Source organism: Parambassis ranga, chromosome 3 (genome assembly GCF_900634625.1).
Source record: "Parambassis ranga chromosome 3, fParRan2.1, whole genome shotgun sequence".
NCBI lineage: Eukaryota > Metazoa > Chordata > Actinopteri > Ambassidae > Parambassis > Parambassis ranga.
The window spans coordinates 25,043,810-25,061,603 of record NC_041024.1 but is presented as its reverse complement, the minus strand read 5'-3'; the positions used below and the strand labels follow the sequence as shown (position 1 = coordinate 25,061,603).

General features: G+C 39.9%; 2 protein-coding genes across 5 annotated transcripts; both read right to left on the bottom strand.

Moving 5' to 3' along the window:
• Positions 1 to 455: 455 nt before the first annotated feature.
• Positions 456 to 5,660, bottom strand: LOC114433894 (uncharacterized). 4 transcript variants are annotated; one of them, XM_028402674.1, is made up of 9 exons: positions 5,516 to 5,660; positions 3,975 to 4,164; positions 3,666 to 3,824; positions 3,357 to 3,444; positions 3,112 to 3,267; positions 2,725 to 2,931; positions 2,388 to 2,559; positions 2,156 to 2,235; positions 456 to 1,994 (listed from the first exon to the last, which is right to left on the bottom strand). In XM_028402674.1, exons 1-9 carry the CDS (start codon positions 5,598 to 5,600, stop codon positions 1,698 to 1,700), a joined length of 1,434 nt encoding a protein of 477 aa, XP_028258475.1. In that variant the 5' UTR covers positions 5,601 to 5,660; the 3' UTR covers positions 456 to 1,697. The 4 variants fall into 4 exon arrangements, with proteins under 4 accessions (XP_028258475.1, XP_028258474.1, XP_028258477.1 ...); XM_028402673.1 differs by having other exon boundaries at positions 457 to 1,994; positions 2,725 to 2,934; XM_028402675.1 differs by lacking the exon at positions 5,516 to 5,660 and adding an exon at positions 4,837 to 5,198 and having other exon boundaries at positions 463 to 1,994; positions 2,725 to 2,934.
• Positions 5,661 to 13,264: 7,604 nt separating this feature from the next.
• LOC114433899 (uncharacterized) lies at positions 13,265 to 17,740 on the bottom strand. Its single transcript, XM_028402683.1, has 8 exons — positions 17,596 to 17,740; positions 16,052 to 16,241; positions 15,743 to 15,901; positions 15,434 to 15,521; positions 15,189 to 15,344; positions 14,466 to 14,637; positions 14,235 to 14,314; positions 13,265 to 14,073 (listed from the first exon to the last, which is right to left on the bottom strand). Exons 1-8 carry the CDS (start codon positions 17,678 to 17,680, stop codon positions 13,777 to 13,779), a joined length of 1,227 nt encoding a protein of 408 aa, XP_028258484.1. The 5' UTR covers positions 17,681 to 17,740; the 3' UTR covers positions 13,265 to 13,776.
• Positions 17,741 to 17,794: the final 54 nt, after the last annotated feature.

Below are 17,794 nucleotides of genomic sequence, written 5' to 3'. Positions count from 1 at the left end.
TAAAAGAGGCAACAGCCTAAAAAGACACCATTTCTGAGCAGCAGACCCTGAAATTCCTAAGCCCTGCATTAGTCTCTCTGACAGTTGTACTGGTTTGTTTTTTTGGTCATTTTGACCAATTTTGAGATGTTGCAGTTCTTCGTTGATTTCTTGTATAGTTATGTGTTTGTCTTTGTGTGCTTGGCACACAACTAGTTTCAGTACAAGTGGGATGACTCCTTCTAACAAGTCATGCATTATATCAGGTGGAAATGACTTTGTCACATCAAAATAGCTTAACTCACTCAAAGGAGAAGGACCAGTTACTCCATATGTCACTTTATGCTCAGGGTTTTCGGTACACGATTTCAGATGATACTCGTGTGCCTCTGGGCTTCTCAAGACAAAGTCACTCTCATTGAATTTTTCTTTGATATTTGTGTAAGTTGCCATGCAAAAACGACAAACTCTGTGTGAGTTAAACGACATAGTAAACCCACCTAACATGTGGGCCGAAAGGTTATCGGCTGAAAATGTTGCTATTGCAGCATATAAAGTCTGCTCAATCCCATTAACTGTGATAGTGATGCCATCTCTTTCAAGTTTTTTAAGGTCGTCTAACATGGGTTTTAAAATAGTTTGTAAACCACAACGTTTCACAAATGTTTGACGAACTAAAAGAGCAAGATGAATATGCTTAAGCTTTGATTGATGTTTGTTATCAAGGTTGCCTATAGTATAGTAGAAAGCACATAGCTTATGCTTGGTACGCTTTGAGCCTAAAGGATTGGTCACTTCAAATTCATCTTCATAAAAATGAAGACGTAATGCATTTGGATTATCTTTGAAGACGGGATGTTCCATGAAGTAACTACCATCACAGAAGTTGCTCAAGTATTCAGTGTCTCTTTCCATATGCCTGTTGGCCTGAATTTCATCAAAGATGTCCTCACGTGAACAGTAGTGTGCCAAAACCTTTGTGATGGGCACGTAAGAATATGTACCTATTTTGTGTCCACTTTCTGACCTCAAAATGTGATGCACAGGTTCAACCAAATTTAGCTTAGACTTACAATGTTCTTTCAACATGTATGGTGATTTGACAGCTGCTGATGCTTTTTCAAAAAAGTCATTTGATTGTATCACATCTCTTAGTTCAGGATACTCCAAAATACTGAACCCATTTTCTTGAAGATGGTATGTAATAAAAGCATCGTAATTTTCCTTAAAATAACTAAATAGAAAATTTATATCATTTAAAATTTCCTGCTGGACAGCCTGTGGAATGTTATTTTTTTCTCTACATTTTAGAATGAAGCTGCAAAGATTTTCTTTAAAGTTTCTAAATAGTGCATCCATGGTAGGTGGTACATCTGCCTGAGGCTGCAAATCATTGTCCAAGTTATCCTCCTCACATAGGTCAGTGTCATTTCCATTGTTTAGGTCAGTGTCATTTCCATTGTTTAGGTCAGTGTCATTTCCATTGTTTAGGTCAGTGTCATTGCTGTTGCTCTGAGGTAGCACATGTTCCCTGTGCTTACGGTACACATGACGCCTGTAAGACTCATACAATTTAAAAGATGTCTTACAGCCATTTAGTCCACAATTGATATTAAAGTTGGATTCATGTGCATGGATAAGACCAACATGTTGAATCAGTTTCATTAAGGTGAAGGTGGTTCTTCTACACTTGGGACATCTATATGGTCGAGGCATATTTAGAAGAGTAGATTGATTGTTCTGGTAATGGTGACTGGAAGGGCCTTGTCACCCACCTCAGTAATGTTCAGTATAGTGCGTTGGAGAAAGGTCAGCGTCTTCTTCAAGTAGGGTGGGTAAGCCAGGTTGAAAACAAAGTAGGCACAGAAGGCTGCAATTACCCCCTCTTCAACTCCTGTTCCTTGGCACAGATCCACACCATCCACCCTGACTGAAATGGGAACCTTCCTGGCAGAGGCCATTTTCCAGTCACTGTCTCCCAGTTGTACAGTTGGATAGGGACTCCAACTAACACGCTGCAAAAAATGTCAAAACAGTGGTGAAACAGATTAATTAAACAGATACAGCTTCATGATCAAAGTTTTAAACCTTCTTCATAATTTATCCAAAAATATGAAAGCATAGCGATTAGAAAAGCACTTTGTAAACCTGCTTTAAAACAGAAGGGCAATATTACCTGTCCTACTGAAATGAAGTGGTCCACCTTTTCTTTAAAGATGAGAGGAAGCATGACTAGCGCTGCACGAAAGTCAACTTCTGTAAGAGACAATGAAATGCCTTTAAAGTCAGTTTAGTAGATCTTAGTAAATTAACATTAATATTTTTTTAAGTAAGTGAGTTAAAAAAAAAACATTAATTACTCGTAGGCACAAAAAGAACATAACAAAAAGAAAATAACAGGAGAATACCTGGTAGTTGTTCTGCCAGCAGTTCCTCCCTAAGTTCAGAGTAAATTTTGGCCAATGTGGATTTTCCTTCCACCAGCTTGATCACTTTTGGTACTATGCAGGTAAAGCCCTCTTTCAAGCGATGGCACAGGTTCACAGCAGATGGATGGATTCTGTCAACCTCTTCCCACAGCTGAAAGAGTTAACAATAAGGGGAAATTCATTGCTCATTTAACCAAGTAATCTAAACATTCATGCACAAGGCCAGTAAAAACTAAAAACTATTGCATTTTAACTGTATTTCATAGAGTTACATTAGTTTTTAGCATTCCAAGTGATATGATTTTGTATCACTTACGCCTGAAGGTGTTCCCAAAAAAGGGTATTTCCTCAGTACATCCTCAACTTTCATGCCATCCGTGATCTCTTTTCGACGCCATACAAAAGTACGCTGCATCCGGTCTTTGACCACAGAGTTGTCTGGTTGTATCTTTTCATACTGCATATGTAGATCATGCACATGCCTCTCAATAGAGGTTGCATCCTCACCAATTACAGCAGGCACCTGCTGGAATAAAAAAAAAACACAACAAACAAAAACACCAATTCATTGTCCTTTAAAATTCACTGGCATAGATGTCCATGGACCCCACAATGTAAGTCAGCATAAGAAACCTGTTGTTGACAAATAATACAAACGAATTTCCATTTGTGCACAATAACTTAGCTACATGAATCCACCCACCTCTGACACAGGTCTGGGACAGGTTCCTGCAGTTTCCGTGGACCCTCTTGACCCTCTGTTCCCAAATTTTTCCTTACTTCTTTTCACCTCGTCGTTGTGAATCAAAGGTGCACGCTCCGCTTTGAATTTGCGTTTGAGGGATTGATGCCAGGTATCCTAATATGAAAAAGTAAAAGAATGATAACTCAATTAAATGTAATTAGATTAACATGCAAGCATTACTGAATTAAAACATTGTAACTTACATAGCCATTTCCCTCCATATCCATGAGAAAAGGGTACTTCATAATAAGTGCTTTAACTACTTGCACATATTCCGCATTAGTAGGATACCTGTGATTAAAAAAAAAAAAGAATAGTGTTATGAATACTTTGCCATATAACTACTGTTTAAAAGTCACAAGTGTCTTTCATCATGGATGTGCCTTGATCTTCCTGTTAGGAGCAAATCTGCCTCTACAACTCAACAGTTTGAAGTATATACTTATAGCACTGACAGTGACACTATAACAAATATATGGGCTACTTCTAAATTGTGGACATTTATGACTCACATTGTGTATTCTAACATTGCTTCATGGAGAACACGAATTATCTTATGTCGATCTCTGGATGACTTCTGACATGCTTCCTTGTTATCAAGCCTGGTCTGAATGTCTCTAGGAAAAGGAGGAATCACGAAAACAGCAGGAAGTCTCCTATTTGCCTGATTTCTGACATAGGATGGGAAAGGGAGAGGAACTTATGTTACCAACACATTAGTAGTGGAATATGGTATATTTAATCTACCAACAATCTTGTATAAATTTGATATGGAGTCAATCAGGTGTCAGTCAAGTATTATTTATTTATACAAAACTTACCTCTCTTCAGCCAAAGGTTGTACATAAAACTCTTCAGGTACTGGTTGTAAAGTTAGTGTGACAACGTCATCCTTCAGTTCCTTAACAAATTTGTTGAATTTGGCCTGTTTTTTAAATGATCCAGAAAAAAGGAATGCTATCATGTTGTCTGTCAAGCCACACTCTATTGTTTCTCCATCCACTTCATTGTCTGAAAACAACAGAGGAGGGAGGGAGAGACAGTTATTTTTCAAAGCATAAAAACGTAAACATTTTAGGTGTTTTATACAATACAGTGTACAATGGCTTCTCTTTCTCTCTCATCTTCCTCACCCTCTCTTGCCTCTGTCCCCTCAGCTTTATCAGCTGTGTCTCCCTTACTAAATGTAACCTTCACCTGCTGTTCTTTTTATTAAGTCTATCAGTAGAGGTAGACAGTTTAGCCTCACACACATTATACTGACAGTCCACGATGCTCTGACCCATTAGGATGATGATAAAAGGCAATCAAAAATAACGTCCCCCGTTTTTTACCAAGTATTTTAACTCATAAAACTAGCAAGCAAAGTTTTGATACTGTATTCTAATGTGAATGACCTCGACATTAACGGATGGACTTATGTTAGCAGACAGTCATTCACGTAAGGTAAAGTAAGGAGGCAGCGCGCCTTGATCGTGATTGAGATCAACACAGCGCGCAGCAGCTTTGCTGTCATGGCCCAAAAACGTGCGCGTTGTTTAAAGATCTTGTATGAACCGTAAGGGCTCTCACTCCTCCAATAATTTACCCTCCAACATACATACACAAACACGCAACGATGCAAGCGACGAGAACAGTGTGAGCTACTCTCTCTTCAAGTGTTCCACCTATCAGAGCTATTACCATTGTACTAGGCGGTGTATGGAGGGGTTAGCGCGAAGTTTTGCTTTTTTCCTCGACGAAGGCAGAGCCGACAGACACTTCACGGTGCTTGCATAGTTATGAAGCGGGAGGGGCTCAGTCTGTGGAAGGGGCTTGCTGTGTCACCCGGATTTGCTTCCCATCGTGCACCCAAACGAGGGTTCCTCTTCCACACGAAAACAGCATTGCAAATTATGCCAAATTCCGCAGTATTCCGCGTTAAAACAGATTCTGTTTTAATCTGACAATCGCGAAAAAAACATATTCACTGGCATATGCGACCAAAACTGGCGCACTAAAGAGCTCTGCTCAAGAACCTCCATTTATGGATCGTCCCTACGTATGTCAACTAGCCAGGCAATGATGTCAGCGATTTTTAGCTAACATTAGCTACCTAACAATTAGCATTAGCAAAATCGTTTTTTTTTCCAGCAACCAAAAAAGCCAATAAAACGTTACTTTACATGTCACAAGACATTGTCTCAAAATCATATCTTTGGTCATGTTACCCTGTTACTTTATAGATTTGATTTCTGACTTTAGTAGGCCAATTCAATTTTTTAGACAAGGTCAATGCTAATGCTAATTGATAAAGCAATTCCGTAACTGGTTTATTAAAAAAACAACTTTCCAGCTCAATCAAATGATAAAATTAACTTACCTCTGAATCTCTGGGCCTCTTCTTCTGTCACATTTATTCCACGTTCCTGAAGCTTTTGAAGGAGCTCCTCTGTAGAGAGCTCCATCTCGAATTTGGATTTGGATTTGGATTAATGGACCCAAGTCACCTCCAGCACCCTGCAGCAGCATGTCGTTTAGAAAACTTTATTGGTTAGATTTCACATACAGTGGGGAAAAAAAGTATTTAGTCAGCCACCAATTGTGCAAGTTCTCCTATTTAAAAAGATGAGAGAGCCCTGTAATTTTCATCACAGGTATACCTCAACTATGAGAGACAAAATGAGAAACAAAAATCCAGAAAATCACATTGTAGGATTTTTAAAGAATTTATTTGCAAATTATGGTGGAAAATAAGTATTTGGTCAATAACAAAATGTCATCTCAATACTTTGTTATATACCCTTTGTTGGCAATGACAGAGGTCAAACGTTTTCTGTAAGTCTTCACAAGGTTTTCACACACTTTTGCTTGTATTTTGGCCCATTCCTCCATGCAGATCTCCTCTAGAGCAGTAATGTTTTGGGGCTGACGCTGGGTAACACGGACTTTCAACTCCCTCCAAAGATTTTCTATGGGGTTGAGATCTGGAGACTGGCTAGGCCACTCCAGGACCTTGAAATGCTTCTTACGAAGCCACTCCTTTGTTGCCCGGGCGGTGTGTTTGGGATCATTGTCATGTTGAAAGACCCAGCCACGTTTCATCTTCAATGCCCTTGCTGATGGAAGGAGGTTTTCACTCAAAATCTCACGATACATGGCCCCATTCATTCTTTCATTTACACGGATCAGTCGTCCAGGTCCCTTTGCAGAAAAACAGCCCCAAAGCATGATGTTTCCACCCCCATGCTTCACAGTAGGTATGGTGTTCTTCGGATGCAACTCAGCATTCTTTCTCCTCCAAACACGACAAGTTGAGTTTTTACCAAAAGTTCTATTTTGGTTTCATCTGACCATATGACATTCTCCCAATCCTCTTCTGGATCATCCAAATGCTCTCTAGCAAACTTCAAACGGGCCTGGATATGTACTGGTTTAAGCAGGGGGACACGTCTGGCACTGCAGGATTTGAGTCCCTGGCGGCGCAGTGTGTTACTGATGGTAGCTTTTGTTACTTTGGTCCCAGCTCTCCGGAGGTCATTCACTAGGTCCCCCCGTGTGGTTCTGGGATTTTTGCTCACAGTTCTGGTGATCATTTTGACCCCACGGGGTGAGATCTTGCGTGGAGCCCCAGATCGAGGGAGATTATCAGTGGTCTTATATGTCTTCCATTTTCTAATAATTGCTCCCACAGTTGATTTCTTCACACCAAGCTGCTTACCTATTGCAGATTCAGTCTTCCCAGCCTGGTGCAGGTCTACAATTTTGTTTCTGGTGTCCTTTGACAGCTCTTTGGTCTTGGCCATAGTGGAGTTTGGAGTGTGACTGTTTGAGGTTGTGGACAGGTGTCTTTTATACTGATAACGACTCCAAACAGATGCCATTAATACAGGTAACGAGTGGAGGACAGAGGAGCCTCTTAAAGAAAAAGTTACAGGTCTGTGAGAGCCAGAAATCTTGCTTGTTTGTAGGTGACCAAATACTTCTTTTACTGAGGAATGTACCAATTAATTCATTAAAAATCCTACAATGTGATTTTCTACATTTTCTTTTCTTATTTTGTCTCTCATAGTTCAGGTATACATATGATGAAAATTACAGGCCTCTCTCATCTTTTTAAGTGGGAGAACTTGCACAATTGGTGGCTGACTAAATACTTTTTTTCCCCACTGTACATGGACAGTAATTATTGGAACAGAAAAGATTAATGTAGTATTTTACTACTGCACTTTCCATGGACTGCAGCATTAATGGACCCAAGTCACCTCCAGCACCCTGCAGCAGCATGTCGTTTAGAAAACTTTATTGGTTAGATTTCACATACAGTGGGGAAAAAAGTATTTAGTCAGCCACCAATTGTGCAAGTTCTCCTATTTAAAAAGATGAGAGAGCCCTGTAATTTTCATCACAGGTATACCTCAACTATGAGAGACAAAATGAGAAACAAAAATCCAGAAAATCACATTGTAGGATTTTTAAAGAATTTATTTGCAAATTATGGTGGAAAATAAGTATTTGGTCAATAACAAAATGTCATCTCAATACTTTGTTATATACCCTTTGTTGGCAATGACAGAGGTCAAACGTTTTCTGTAAGTCTTCACAAGGTTTTCACACACTTTTGCTGGTATTTTGGCCCATTCCTCCATGCAGATCTCCTCTAGAGCAGTAATGTTTTGGGGCTGACGCTGGGTAACACGGACTTTCAACTCCCTCCAAAGATTTTCTATGGGGTTGAGATCTGGAGACTGGCTAGGCCACTCCAGGACCTTGAAATGCTTCTTACGAAGCCACTCCTTTGTTGCCCGGGCGGTGTGTTTTGGGATCATTGTCATGTTGAAAGACCCAGCCACGTTTCATCTTCAATGCCCTTGCTGATGGAAGGAGGTTTTCACTCAAAATCTCACGATACATGGCCCCATTCATTCTTTCATTTACACGGATCAGTCGTCCAGGTCCCTTTGCAGAAAAACAGCCCCAAAGCATGATGTTTCCACCCCCATGCTTCACAGTAGGTATGGTGTTCTTCGGATGCAACTCAGCATTCTTTCTCCTCCAAACACGACAAGTTGAGTTTTTACCAAAAAGTTCTATTTTGGTTTCATCTGACCATATGACATTCTCCCAATCCTCTTCTGGATCATCCAAATGCTCTCTAGCAAACTTCAAACGGGCCTGGATATGTACTGGTTTAAGCAGGGGGACACGTCTGGCACTGCAGGATTTGAGTCCCTGGCGGCGCAGTGTGTTACTGATGGTAGCTTTTGTTACTTTGGTCCCAGCTCTCCGGAGGTCATTCACTAGGTCCCCCCGTGTGGTTCTGGGATTTTTGCTCACAGTTCTGGTGATCATTTTGACCCCACGGGGTGAGATCTTGCGTGGAGCCCCAGATCGAGGGAGATTATCAGTGGTCTTATATGTCTTCCATTTTCTAATAATTGCTCCCACAGTTGATTTCTTCACACCAAGCTGCTTACCTATTGCAGATTCAGTCTTCCCAGCCTGGTGCAGGTCTACAATTTTGTTTCTGGTGTCCTTTGACAGCTCTTTGGTCTTGGCCATAGTGGAGTTTGGAGTGTGACTGTTTGAGGTTGTGGACAGGTGTCTTTTATACTGATAACGACTCCAAACAGATGCCATTAATACAGGTAACGAGTGGAGGACAGAGGAGCCTCTTAAAGAAAAAGTTACAGGTCTGTGAGAGCCAGAAATCTTGCTTGTTTGTAGGTGACCAAATACTTCTTTTACTGAGGAATGTACCAATTAATTCATTAAAAATCCTACAATGTGATTTTCTACATTTTCTTTTCTTATTTTGTCTCTCATAGTTCAGGTATACATATGATGAAAATTACAGGCCTCTCTCATCTTTTTAAGTGGGAGAACTTGCACAATTGGTGGCTGACTAAATACTTTTTTTCCCCACTGTACATGGACAGTAATTATTGGAACAGAAAGATTAATGTAGTATTTTACTACTGCACTTTCCATGGACTGCAGCATTAATGGACCCAAGTCACCTCCAGCACCCTGCAGCAGCATGTCGTTTAGAAAACTTTATTGGTTAGATTTCACATACAGTGGGGAAAAAAAGTATTTAGTCAGCCACCAATTGTGCAAGTTCTCCTATTTAAAAAGATGAGAGAGCCCTGTAATTTTCATCACAGGTATACCTCAATTATGAGAGACAAAATGAGAAACAAAAATCCAGAAAATCACATTGTAGGATTTTTAAAGAATTTATTTGCAAATTATGGTGGAAAATAAGTATTTGGTCAATAACAAAATGTCATCTCAATACTTTGTTATATACCCTTTGTTGGCAATGACAGAGGTCAAACGTTTTCTGTAAGTCTTCACAAGGTTTTCACACACTTTTGCTGGTATTTTGGCCCATTCCTCCATGCAGATCTCCTCTAGAGCAGTAATGTTTTGGGGCTGACGCTGGGTAACACGGACTTTCAACTCCCTCCAAAGATTTTCTATGGGGTTGAGATCTGGAGACTGGCTAGGCCACTCCAGGACCTTGAAATGCTTCTTACGAAGCCACTCCTTTGTTGCCCGGGCGGTGTGTTTGGGATCATTGTCATGTTGAAAGACCCAGCCATGTTTCATCTTCAATGCCCTTGCTGATGGAAGGAGGTTTTCACTCAAAATCTCACGATACATGGCCCCATTCATTCTTTCATTTACACGGATCAGTCGTCCAGGTCCCTTTGCAGAAAAACAGCCCCAAAGCATGATGTTTCCACCCCCATGCTTCACAGTAGGTATGGTGTTCTTCGGATGCAACTCAGCATTCTTTCTCCTCCAAACACGACAAGTTGAGTTTTTACCAAAAAGTTCTATTTTGGTTTCATCTGACCATATGACAGTCTCCCAATCCTCTTCTGGATCATCCAAATGCTCTCTAGCAAACTTCAAACGGGCCTGGATATGTACTGGTTTAAGCAGGGGGACACGTCTGGCACTGCAGGATTTGAGTCCCTGGCGGCGCAGTGTGTTACTGATGGTAGCTTTTGTTACTTTGGTCCCAGCTCTCCGGAGGTCATTCACTAGGTCCCCCCGTGTGGTTCTGGGATTTTTGCTCACAGTTCTGATGATCATTTTGACCTCACGGGGTGAGATCTTGCGTGGAGCCCCAGATCGAGGGAGATTATCAGTGGTCTTATATGTCTTCCATTTTCTAATAATTGCTCCCACAGTTGATTTCTTCACACCAAGCTGCTTACCTATTGCAGATTCAGTCTTCCCAGCCTGGTGCAGGTCTACAATTTTGTTTCTGGTGTCCTTTGACAGCTCTTTGGTCTGGCCATAGTGGAGTTTGGAGTGTGACTGTTTGAGGTTGTGGACAGGTGTCTTTTATACTGATAACGACTCCAAACAGATGCCATTAATACAGGTAACGAGTGGAGGACAGAGGAGCCTCTTAAAGAAAAAGTTACAGGTCTGTGAGAGCCAGAAATCTTGCTTGTTTGTAGGTGACCAAATACTTCTTTTACTGAGGAATTTACCAATTAATTCATTAAAAATCCTACAATGTGATTTTCTACATTTTCTTTTCTTATTTGTCTCTCATAGTTCAGGTATACATATGATGAAAATTACAGGCCTCTCTCATCTTTTTAAGTGGGAGAACTTGCACAATTGGTGGCTGACTAAATACTTTTTTTCCCCACTGTACACATTTAAAATAGATCTAATTGACTTTGTGCAGCTAGAGCAATGACATGAGGAATACTGAGGTTGATACACACTCTCAGAAATAATGTGTTAAATTTGTACCTTTAAGGGTCCAATGGCTTGTCACTGGGGCAGTACCCTCAAAGGTACACGTATTGTACCCCTTAACCCGGGAACATTTCTGTACCTTTCCTGTTTGTACCTCATAGAGACATTTATGCACCCTGGGGTACAAAAATGGACTTAAATGGACTAGGGACTAATATGTACCCCTGAAAAGGGTACAAATTTTGTCTCTAATGGGTACTGCCCCAGTGACAAACAATTTGTACCTTATGATGGCAAATTTGTACTAAAACAACACAAAATGGTCCAAACATATTTTATCCAGTTTATTGATTTGAAAAAGTTATTAAAACATATTAAACAATCAGATTTTCACATTTATAAATCTCTTCTTCAAACATGTCTCGGGGTGACATATAACTTGTCTTCAATATGGTACATGTCAAGGGACTGAAAGTCCATTTCTTGTCCTGGTTTGATTACACTCCATTCCAGATCAACACTGACTCTGTATGCATGCAGGTGTGAATCATAAACAGTTGGGATAAGAAGCTTTCCACACAGAAACCACAGTGTGTTAACATTTAAAATATATTTGATCATGAAAAAAAGAGGAATATCCTCTGCATGCAAGTAATCAACAATGAAAACATCTTTACATGCATATTTTACACTGTCAACAAAGACCCCTGAAACACGCTGCATGTTTTTAAATGCATCCTCACTTCCTTGTATATCAACAAGACATCTCTGTAGCCCAAGTGGGAGCGATGAAAGTAGGGTATGTGTACTTGTCCCTATCACAATCTCAAATTCATCAAGAACGTTGGTTTGAGAAAACTCCCAGCATTGCCGCATCTGGTGCCTGTCACTTAAGGTTTTTGCTACATTAATAAAATTTCTGCAGCTACTCGCAACAGTCTTGAAATATTGGTGCTTTGCCTCAAAGCGCATGCACCATACCCTTCTTAGGGGGCCGTACATGGCTATAAGTCTTGCGTAATGTGTCATGTAGTGGCATTTTGGAGTGATGACATTGCCAAAAACATCCTTAAGTTTTGTTAAAAATTCACAAACAAGCAAGTTCAAAACTGATAAATGTTCTCTTTTGATTTAGGGGCAGTTACTATATCAACTATGTCACAACAGAGCAGGAATACATTCCAATAACTGCAACCAGGTGGAACGCGGTGTGCTATTAAAAGAGGCAACAGCCTAAAAAGACACCATTTCTGAGCAGCAGACCCTGAAATTCCTAAGCCCTGCATTAGTCTCTCTGACAGTTGTACTGGTTTGTTTTTTTGGTCATTTTGACCAATTTTGAGATGTTGCAGTTCTTCGTTGATTTCTTGTATAGTTATGTGTTTGTCTTTGTGTGCTTGGCACACAACTAGTTTCAGTACAAGTGGGATGACTCCTTCTAACAAGTCATGCATTATATCAGGTGGAAATGACTTTGTCACATCAAAATAGCTTAACTCACTCAAAGGAGAAGGACCAGTTACTCCATATGTCACTTTATGCTCAGGGTTTTCGGTACAACGATTTCAGATGATACTCGTGTGCCTCTGGGCTTCTCAAGACAAAGTCACTCTCATTGAATTTTTCTTTGATATTGTGTAAGTTGCCATGCAAAAACGACAAACTCTGTGTGAGTTAAACGACATAGTAAACCCACCTAACATGTGGGCCGAAAGGTTATCGGCTGAAAATGTTGCTATTGCAGCATATAAAGTCTGCTCAATCCCATTAACTGTGATAGTGATGCCATCTCTTTCAAGTTTTTTAAGGTCGTCTAACATGGGTTTTAAAATAGTTTGTAAACCACAACGTTTCACAAATGTTTGACGAACTAAAAGAGCAAGATGAATATGCTTAAGCTTTGATTGATGTTTGTTATCAAGGTTGCCTATAGTATAGTAGAAAGCACATAGCTTATGCTTGGTACGCTTTGAGCCTAAAGGATTGGTCACTTCAAATTCATCTTCATAAAAATGAAGACGTAATGCATTTGGATTATCTTTGAAGACGGGATGTTCCATGAAGTAACTACCATCACAGAAGTTGCTCAAGTATTCAGTGTCTCTTTCCATATGCCTGTTGGCCTGAATTTCATCAAAGATGTCCTCACGTGAACAGTAGTGTGCCAAAACCTTTGTGATGGGCACGTAAGAATATGTACCTATTTTGTGTCCACTTTCTGACCTCAAAATGTGATGCACAGGTTCAACCAAATTTAGCTTAGACTTACAATGTTCTTTCAACATGTATGGTGATTTGACAGCTGCTGATGCTTTTTGAAAAAGTCATTTGATTGTATCACATCTCTTAGTTCAGGATACTCCAAAATACTGAACCCATTTTCTTGAAGATGGTATGTAATAAAAGCATCGTAATTTTCCTTAAAATAACTAAATAGAAAATTTATATCATTTAAAATTTCCTGCTGGACAGCCTGTGGAATGTTATTTTTTTCTCTACATTTTAGAATGAAGCTGCAAAGATTTTCTTTAAAGTTTCTAAATAGTGCATCCATGGTAGGTGGTACATCTGCCTGAGGCTGCAAATCATTGTCCAAGTTATCCTCCTCACATAGGTCAGTGTCATTTCCATTGTTTAGGTCAGTGTCATTTCCATTGTTTAGGTCAGTGTCATTTCCATTGTTTAGGTCAGTGTCATTGCTGTTGCTCTGAGGTAGCACATGTTCCCTGTGCTTACGGTACACATGACGCCTGTAAGACTCATACAATTTAAAAGATGTCTTACAGCCATTTAGTCCACAATTGATATTAAAGTTGGATTCATGTGCATGGATAAGACCAACATGTTGAATCAGTTTCATTAAGGTGAAGGTGGTTCTTCTACACTTGGGACATCTATATGGTCGAGGCATATTTAGAAGAGTAGATTGATTGTTCTGGTAATGGTGACTGGAAGGGCCTTGTCACCCACCTCAGTAATGTTCAGTATAGTGCGTTGGAGAAAGGTCAGCGTCTTCTTCAAGTAGGGTGGGTAAGCCAGGTTGAAAACAAAGTAGGCACAGAAGGCTGCAATTACCCCCTCTTCAACTCCTGTTCCTTGGCACAGATCCACACCATCCACCCTGACTGAAATGGGAACCTTCCTGGCAGAGGCCATTTTCCAGTCACTGTCTCCCAGTTGTACAGTTGGATAGGGACTCCAACTAACACGCTGCAAAAAATGTCAAAACAGTGGTGAAACAGATTAATTAAACAGATACAGCTTCATGATCAAAGTTTTAAACCTTCTTCATAATTTATCCAAAAATATGAAAGCATAGCGATTAGAAAAGCACTTTGTAAACCTGCTTTAAAACAGAAGGGCAATATTACCTGTCCTACTGAAATGAAGTGGTCCACCTTTTCTTTAAAGATGAGAGGAAGCATGACTAGCGCTGCACGAAAGTCAACTTCTGTAAGAGACAATGAAATGCCTTTAAAGTCAGTTTAGTAGATCTTAGTAAATTAACATTAATATTTTTTTAAGTAAGTGAGTTAAAAAAAAAACATTAATTACTCGTAGGCACAAAAAGAACATAACAAAAAGAAATAACAGGAGAATACCTGGTAGTTGTTCTGCCAGCAGTTCCTCCCTAAGTTCAGAGTAAATTTTGGCCAATGTGGATTTTCCTTCCACCAGCTTGATCACTTTTGGTACTATGCAGGTAAAGCCCTCTTTCAAGCGATGGCACAGGTTCACAGCAGATGGATGGATTCTGTCAACCTCTTCCCACAGCTGAAAGAGTTAACAATAAGGGGAAATTCATTGCTCATTTAACCAAGTAATCTAAACATTCATGCACAAGGCCAGTAAAAACTAAAAACTATTGCATTTTAACTGTATTTCATAGAGTTACATTAGTTTTTAGCATTCCAAGTGATATGATTTTGTATCACTTACGCCTGAAGGTGTTCCCAAAAAGGGTATTTCCTCAGTACATCCTCAACTTTCATGCCATCCGTGATCTCTTTTCGACGCCATACAAAAGTACGCTGCATCCGGTCTTTGACCACAGAGTTGTCTGGTTGTATCTTTTCATACTGCATATGTAGATCATGCACATGCCTCTCAATAGAGGTTGCATCCTCACCAATTACAGCAGGCACCTGCTGGAATAAAAAAAAAACACAACAAACAAAAACACCAATTCATTGTCCTTTAAAATTCACTGGCATAGATGTCCATGGACCCCACAATGTAAGTCAGCATAAGAAACCTGTTGTTGACAAATAATACAAACGAATTTCCATTTGTGCACAATAACTTAGCTACATGAATCCACCCACCTCTGACACAGGTCTGGGACAGGTTCCTGCAGTTTCCGTGGACCCTCTTGACCCTCTGTTCCCAAATTTTTCCTTACTTCTTTTCACCTCGTCGTTGTGAATCAAAGGTGCACGCTCCGCTTTGAATTTGCGTTTGAGGGATTGATGCCAGGTATCCTAATATGAAAAAGTAAAAGAATGATAACTCAATTAAATGTAATTAGATTAACATGCAAGCATTACTGAATTAAAACATTGTAACTTACATAGCCATTTCCCTCCATATCCATGAGAAAAGGGTACTTCATAATAAGTGCTTTAACTACTTGCACATATTCCGCATTAGTAGGATACCTGTGATTAAAAAAAAAAAAGAATAGTGTTATGAATACTTTGCCATATAACTACTGTTTAAAAGTCACAAGTGTCTTTCATCATGGATGTGCCTTGATCTTCCTGTTAGGAGCAAATCTGCCTCTACAACTCAACAGTTTGAAGTATATACTTATAGCACTGACAGTGACACTATAACAAATATATGGGCTACTTCTAAATTGTGGACATTTATGACTCACATTGTGTATTCTAACATTGCTTCATGGAGAACACGAATTATCTTATGTCGATCTCTGGATGACTTCTGACATGCTTCCTTGTTATCAAGCCTGGTCTGAATGTCTCTAGGAAAAGGAGGAATCACGAAAACAGCAGGAAGTCTCCTATTTGCCTGATTTCTGACATAGGATGGGAAAGGGAGAGGAACTTATGTTACCAACACATTAGTAGTGGAATATGGTATATTTAATCTACCAACAATCTTGTATAAATTTGATATGGAGTCAATCAGGTGTCAGTCAAGTATTATTTATTTATACAAAACTTACCTCTCTTCAGCCAAAGGTTGTACATAAAACTCTTCAGGTACTGGTTGTAAAGTTAGTGTGACAACGTCATCCTTCAGTTCCTTAACAAATTTGTTGAATTTGGCCTGTTTTTTAAATGATCCAGAAAAAAGGAATGCTATCATGTTGTCTGTCAAGCCACACTCTATTGTTTCTCCATCCACTTCATTGTCTGAAAACAACAGAGGAGGGAGGGAGAGACAGTTATTTTTCAAAGCATAAAAACGTAAACATTTTAGGTGTTTTATACAATACAGTGTACAATGGCTTCTCTTTCTCTCTCATCTTCCTCACCCTCTCTTTGCCTCTGTCCCCTCAGCTTTATCAGCTGTGTCTCCCTTACTAAATGTAACCTTCACCTGCTGTTCTTTTTATTAAGTCTATCAGTAGAGGTAGACAGTTTAGCCTCACACACATTATACTGACAGTCCACGATGCTCTGACCCATTAGGATGATGATAAAAGGCAATCAAAAATAACGTCCCCCGTTTTTTACCAAGTATTTTAACTCATAAAACTAGCAAGCAAAGTTTTGATACTGTATTCTAATGTGAATGACCTCGACATTAACGGATGGACTTATGTTAGCAGACAGTCATTCACGTAAGGTAAAGTAAGGAGGCAGCGCGCCTTGATCGTGATTGAGATCAACACAGCGCGCAGCAGCTTTGCTGTCATGGCCCAAAAACGTGCGCGTTGTTTAAAGATCTTGTATGAACCGTAAGGGCTCTCACTCCTCCAATAATTTACCCTCCAACATACATACACAAACACGCAACGATGCAAGCGACGAGAACAGTGTGAGCTACTCTCTCTTCAAGTGTTCCACCTATCAGAGCTATTACCATTGTACTAGGCGGTGTATGGAGGGGTTAGCGCGAAGTTTTGCTTTTTTTCCTCGACGAAGGCAGAGCCGACAGACACTTCACGGTGCTTGCATAGTTATGAAGCGGGAGGGGCTCAGTCTGTGGAAGGGGCTTGCTGTGTCACCCGGATTTGCTTCCCATCGTGCACCCAAACGAGGGTTCCTCTTCCACACGAAAACAGCATTGCAAATTATGCCAAATTCCGCAGTATTCCGCGTTAAAACAGATTCTGTTTTAATCTGACAATCGCGAAAAAAACATATTCACTGGCATATGCGACCAAAACTGGCGCACTAAAGAGCTCTGCTCAAGAACCTCCATTTATGGATCGTCCCTACGTATGTCAACTAGCCAGGCAATGATGTCAGCGATTTTTAGCTAACATTAGCTACCTAACAATTAGCATTAGCAAAATCGTTTTTTTTTCCAGCAACCAAAAAAGCCAATAAAACGTTACTTTACATGTCACAAGACATTGTCTCAAAATCATATCTTTGGTCATGTTACCCTGTTACTTTATAGATTTGATTTCTGACTTTAGTAGGCCAATTCAATTTTTTAGACAAGGTCAATGCTAATGCTAATTGATAAAGCAATTCCGTAACTGGTTTATTAAAAAAAACAACTTTCCAGCTCAATCAAATGATAAAATTAACTTACCTCTGAATCTCTGGGCCTCTTCTTCTGTCACATTTATTCCACGTTCCTGAAGCTTTTGAAGGAGCTCCTCTGTAGAGAGCTCCATCTCGAATTTGGATTTGGATTTGGATTAATGGACCCAAGTCACCTCCAGCACCCTGCAGCAGCATGTCGTTTAGAAAACTTTATTGGTTAGATTTCACATACAGTGGGGAAAAAA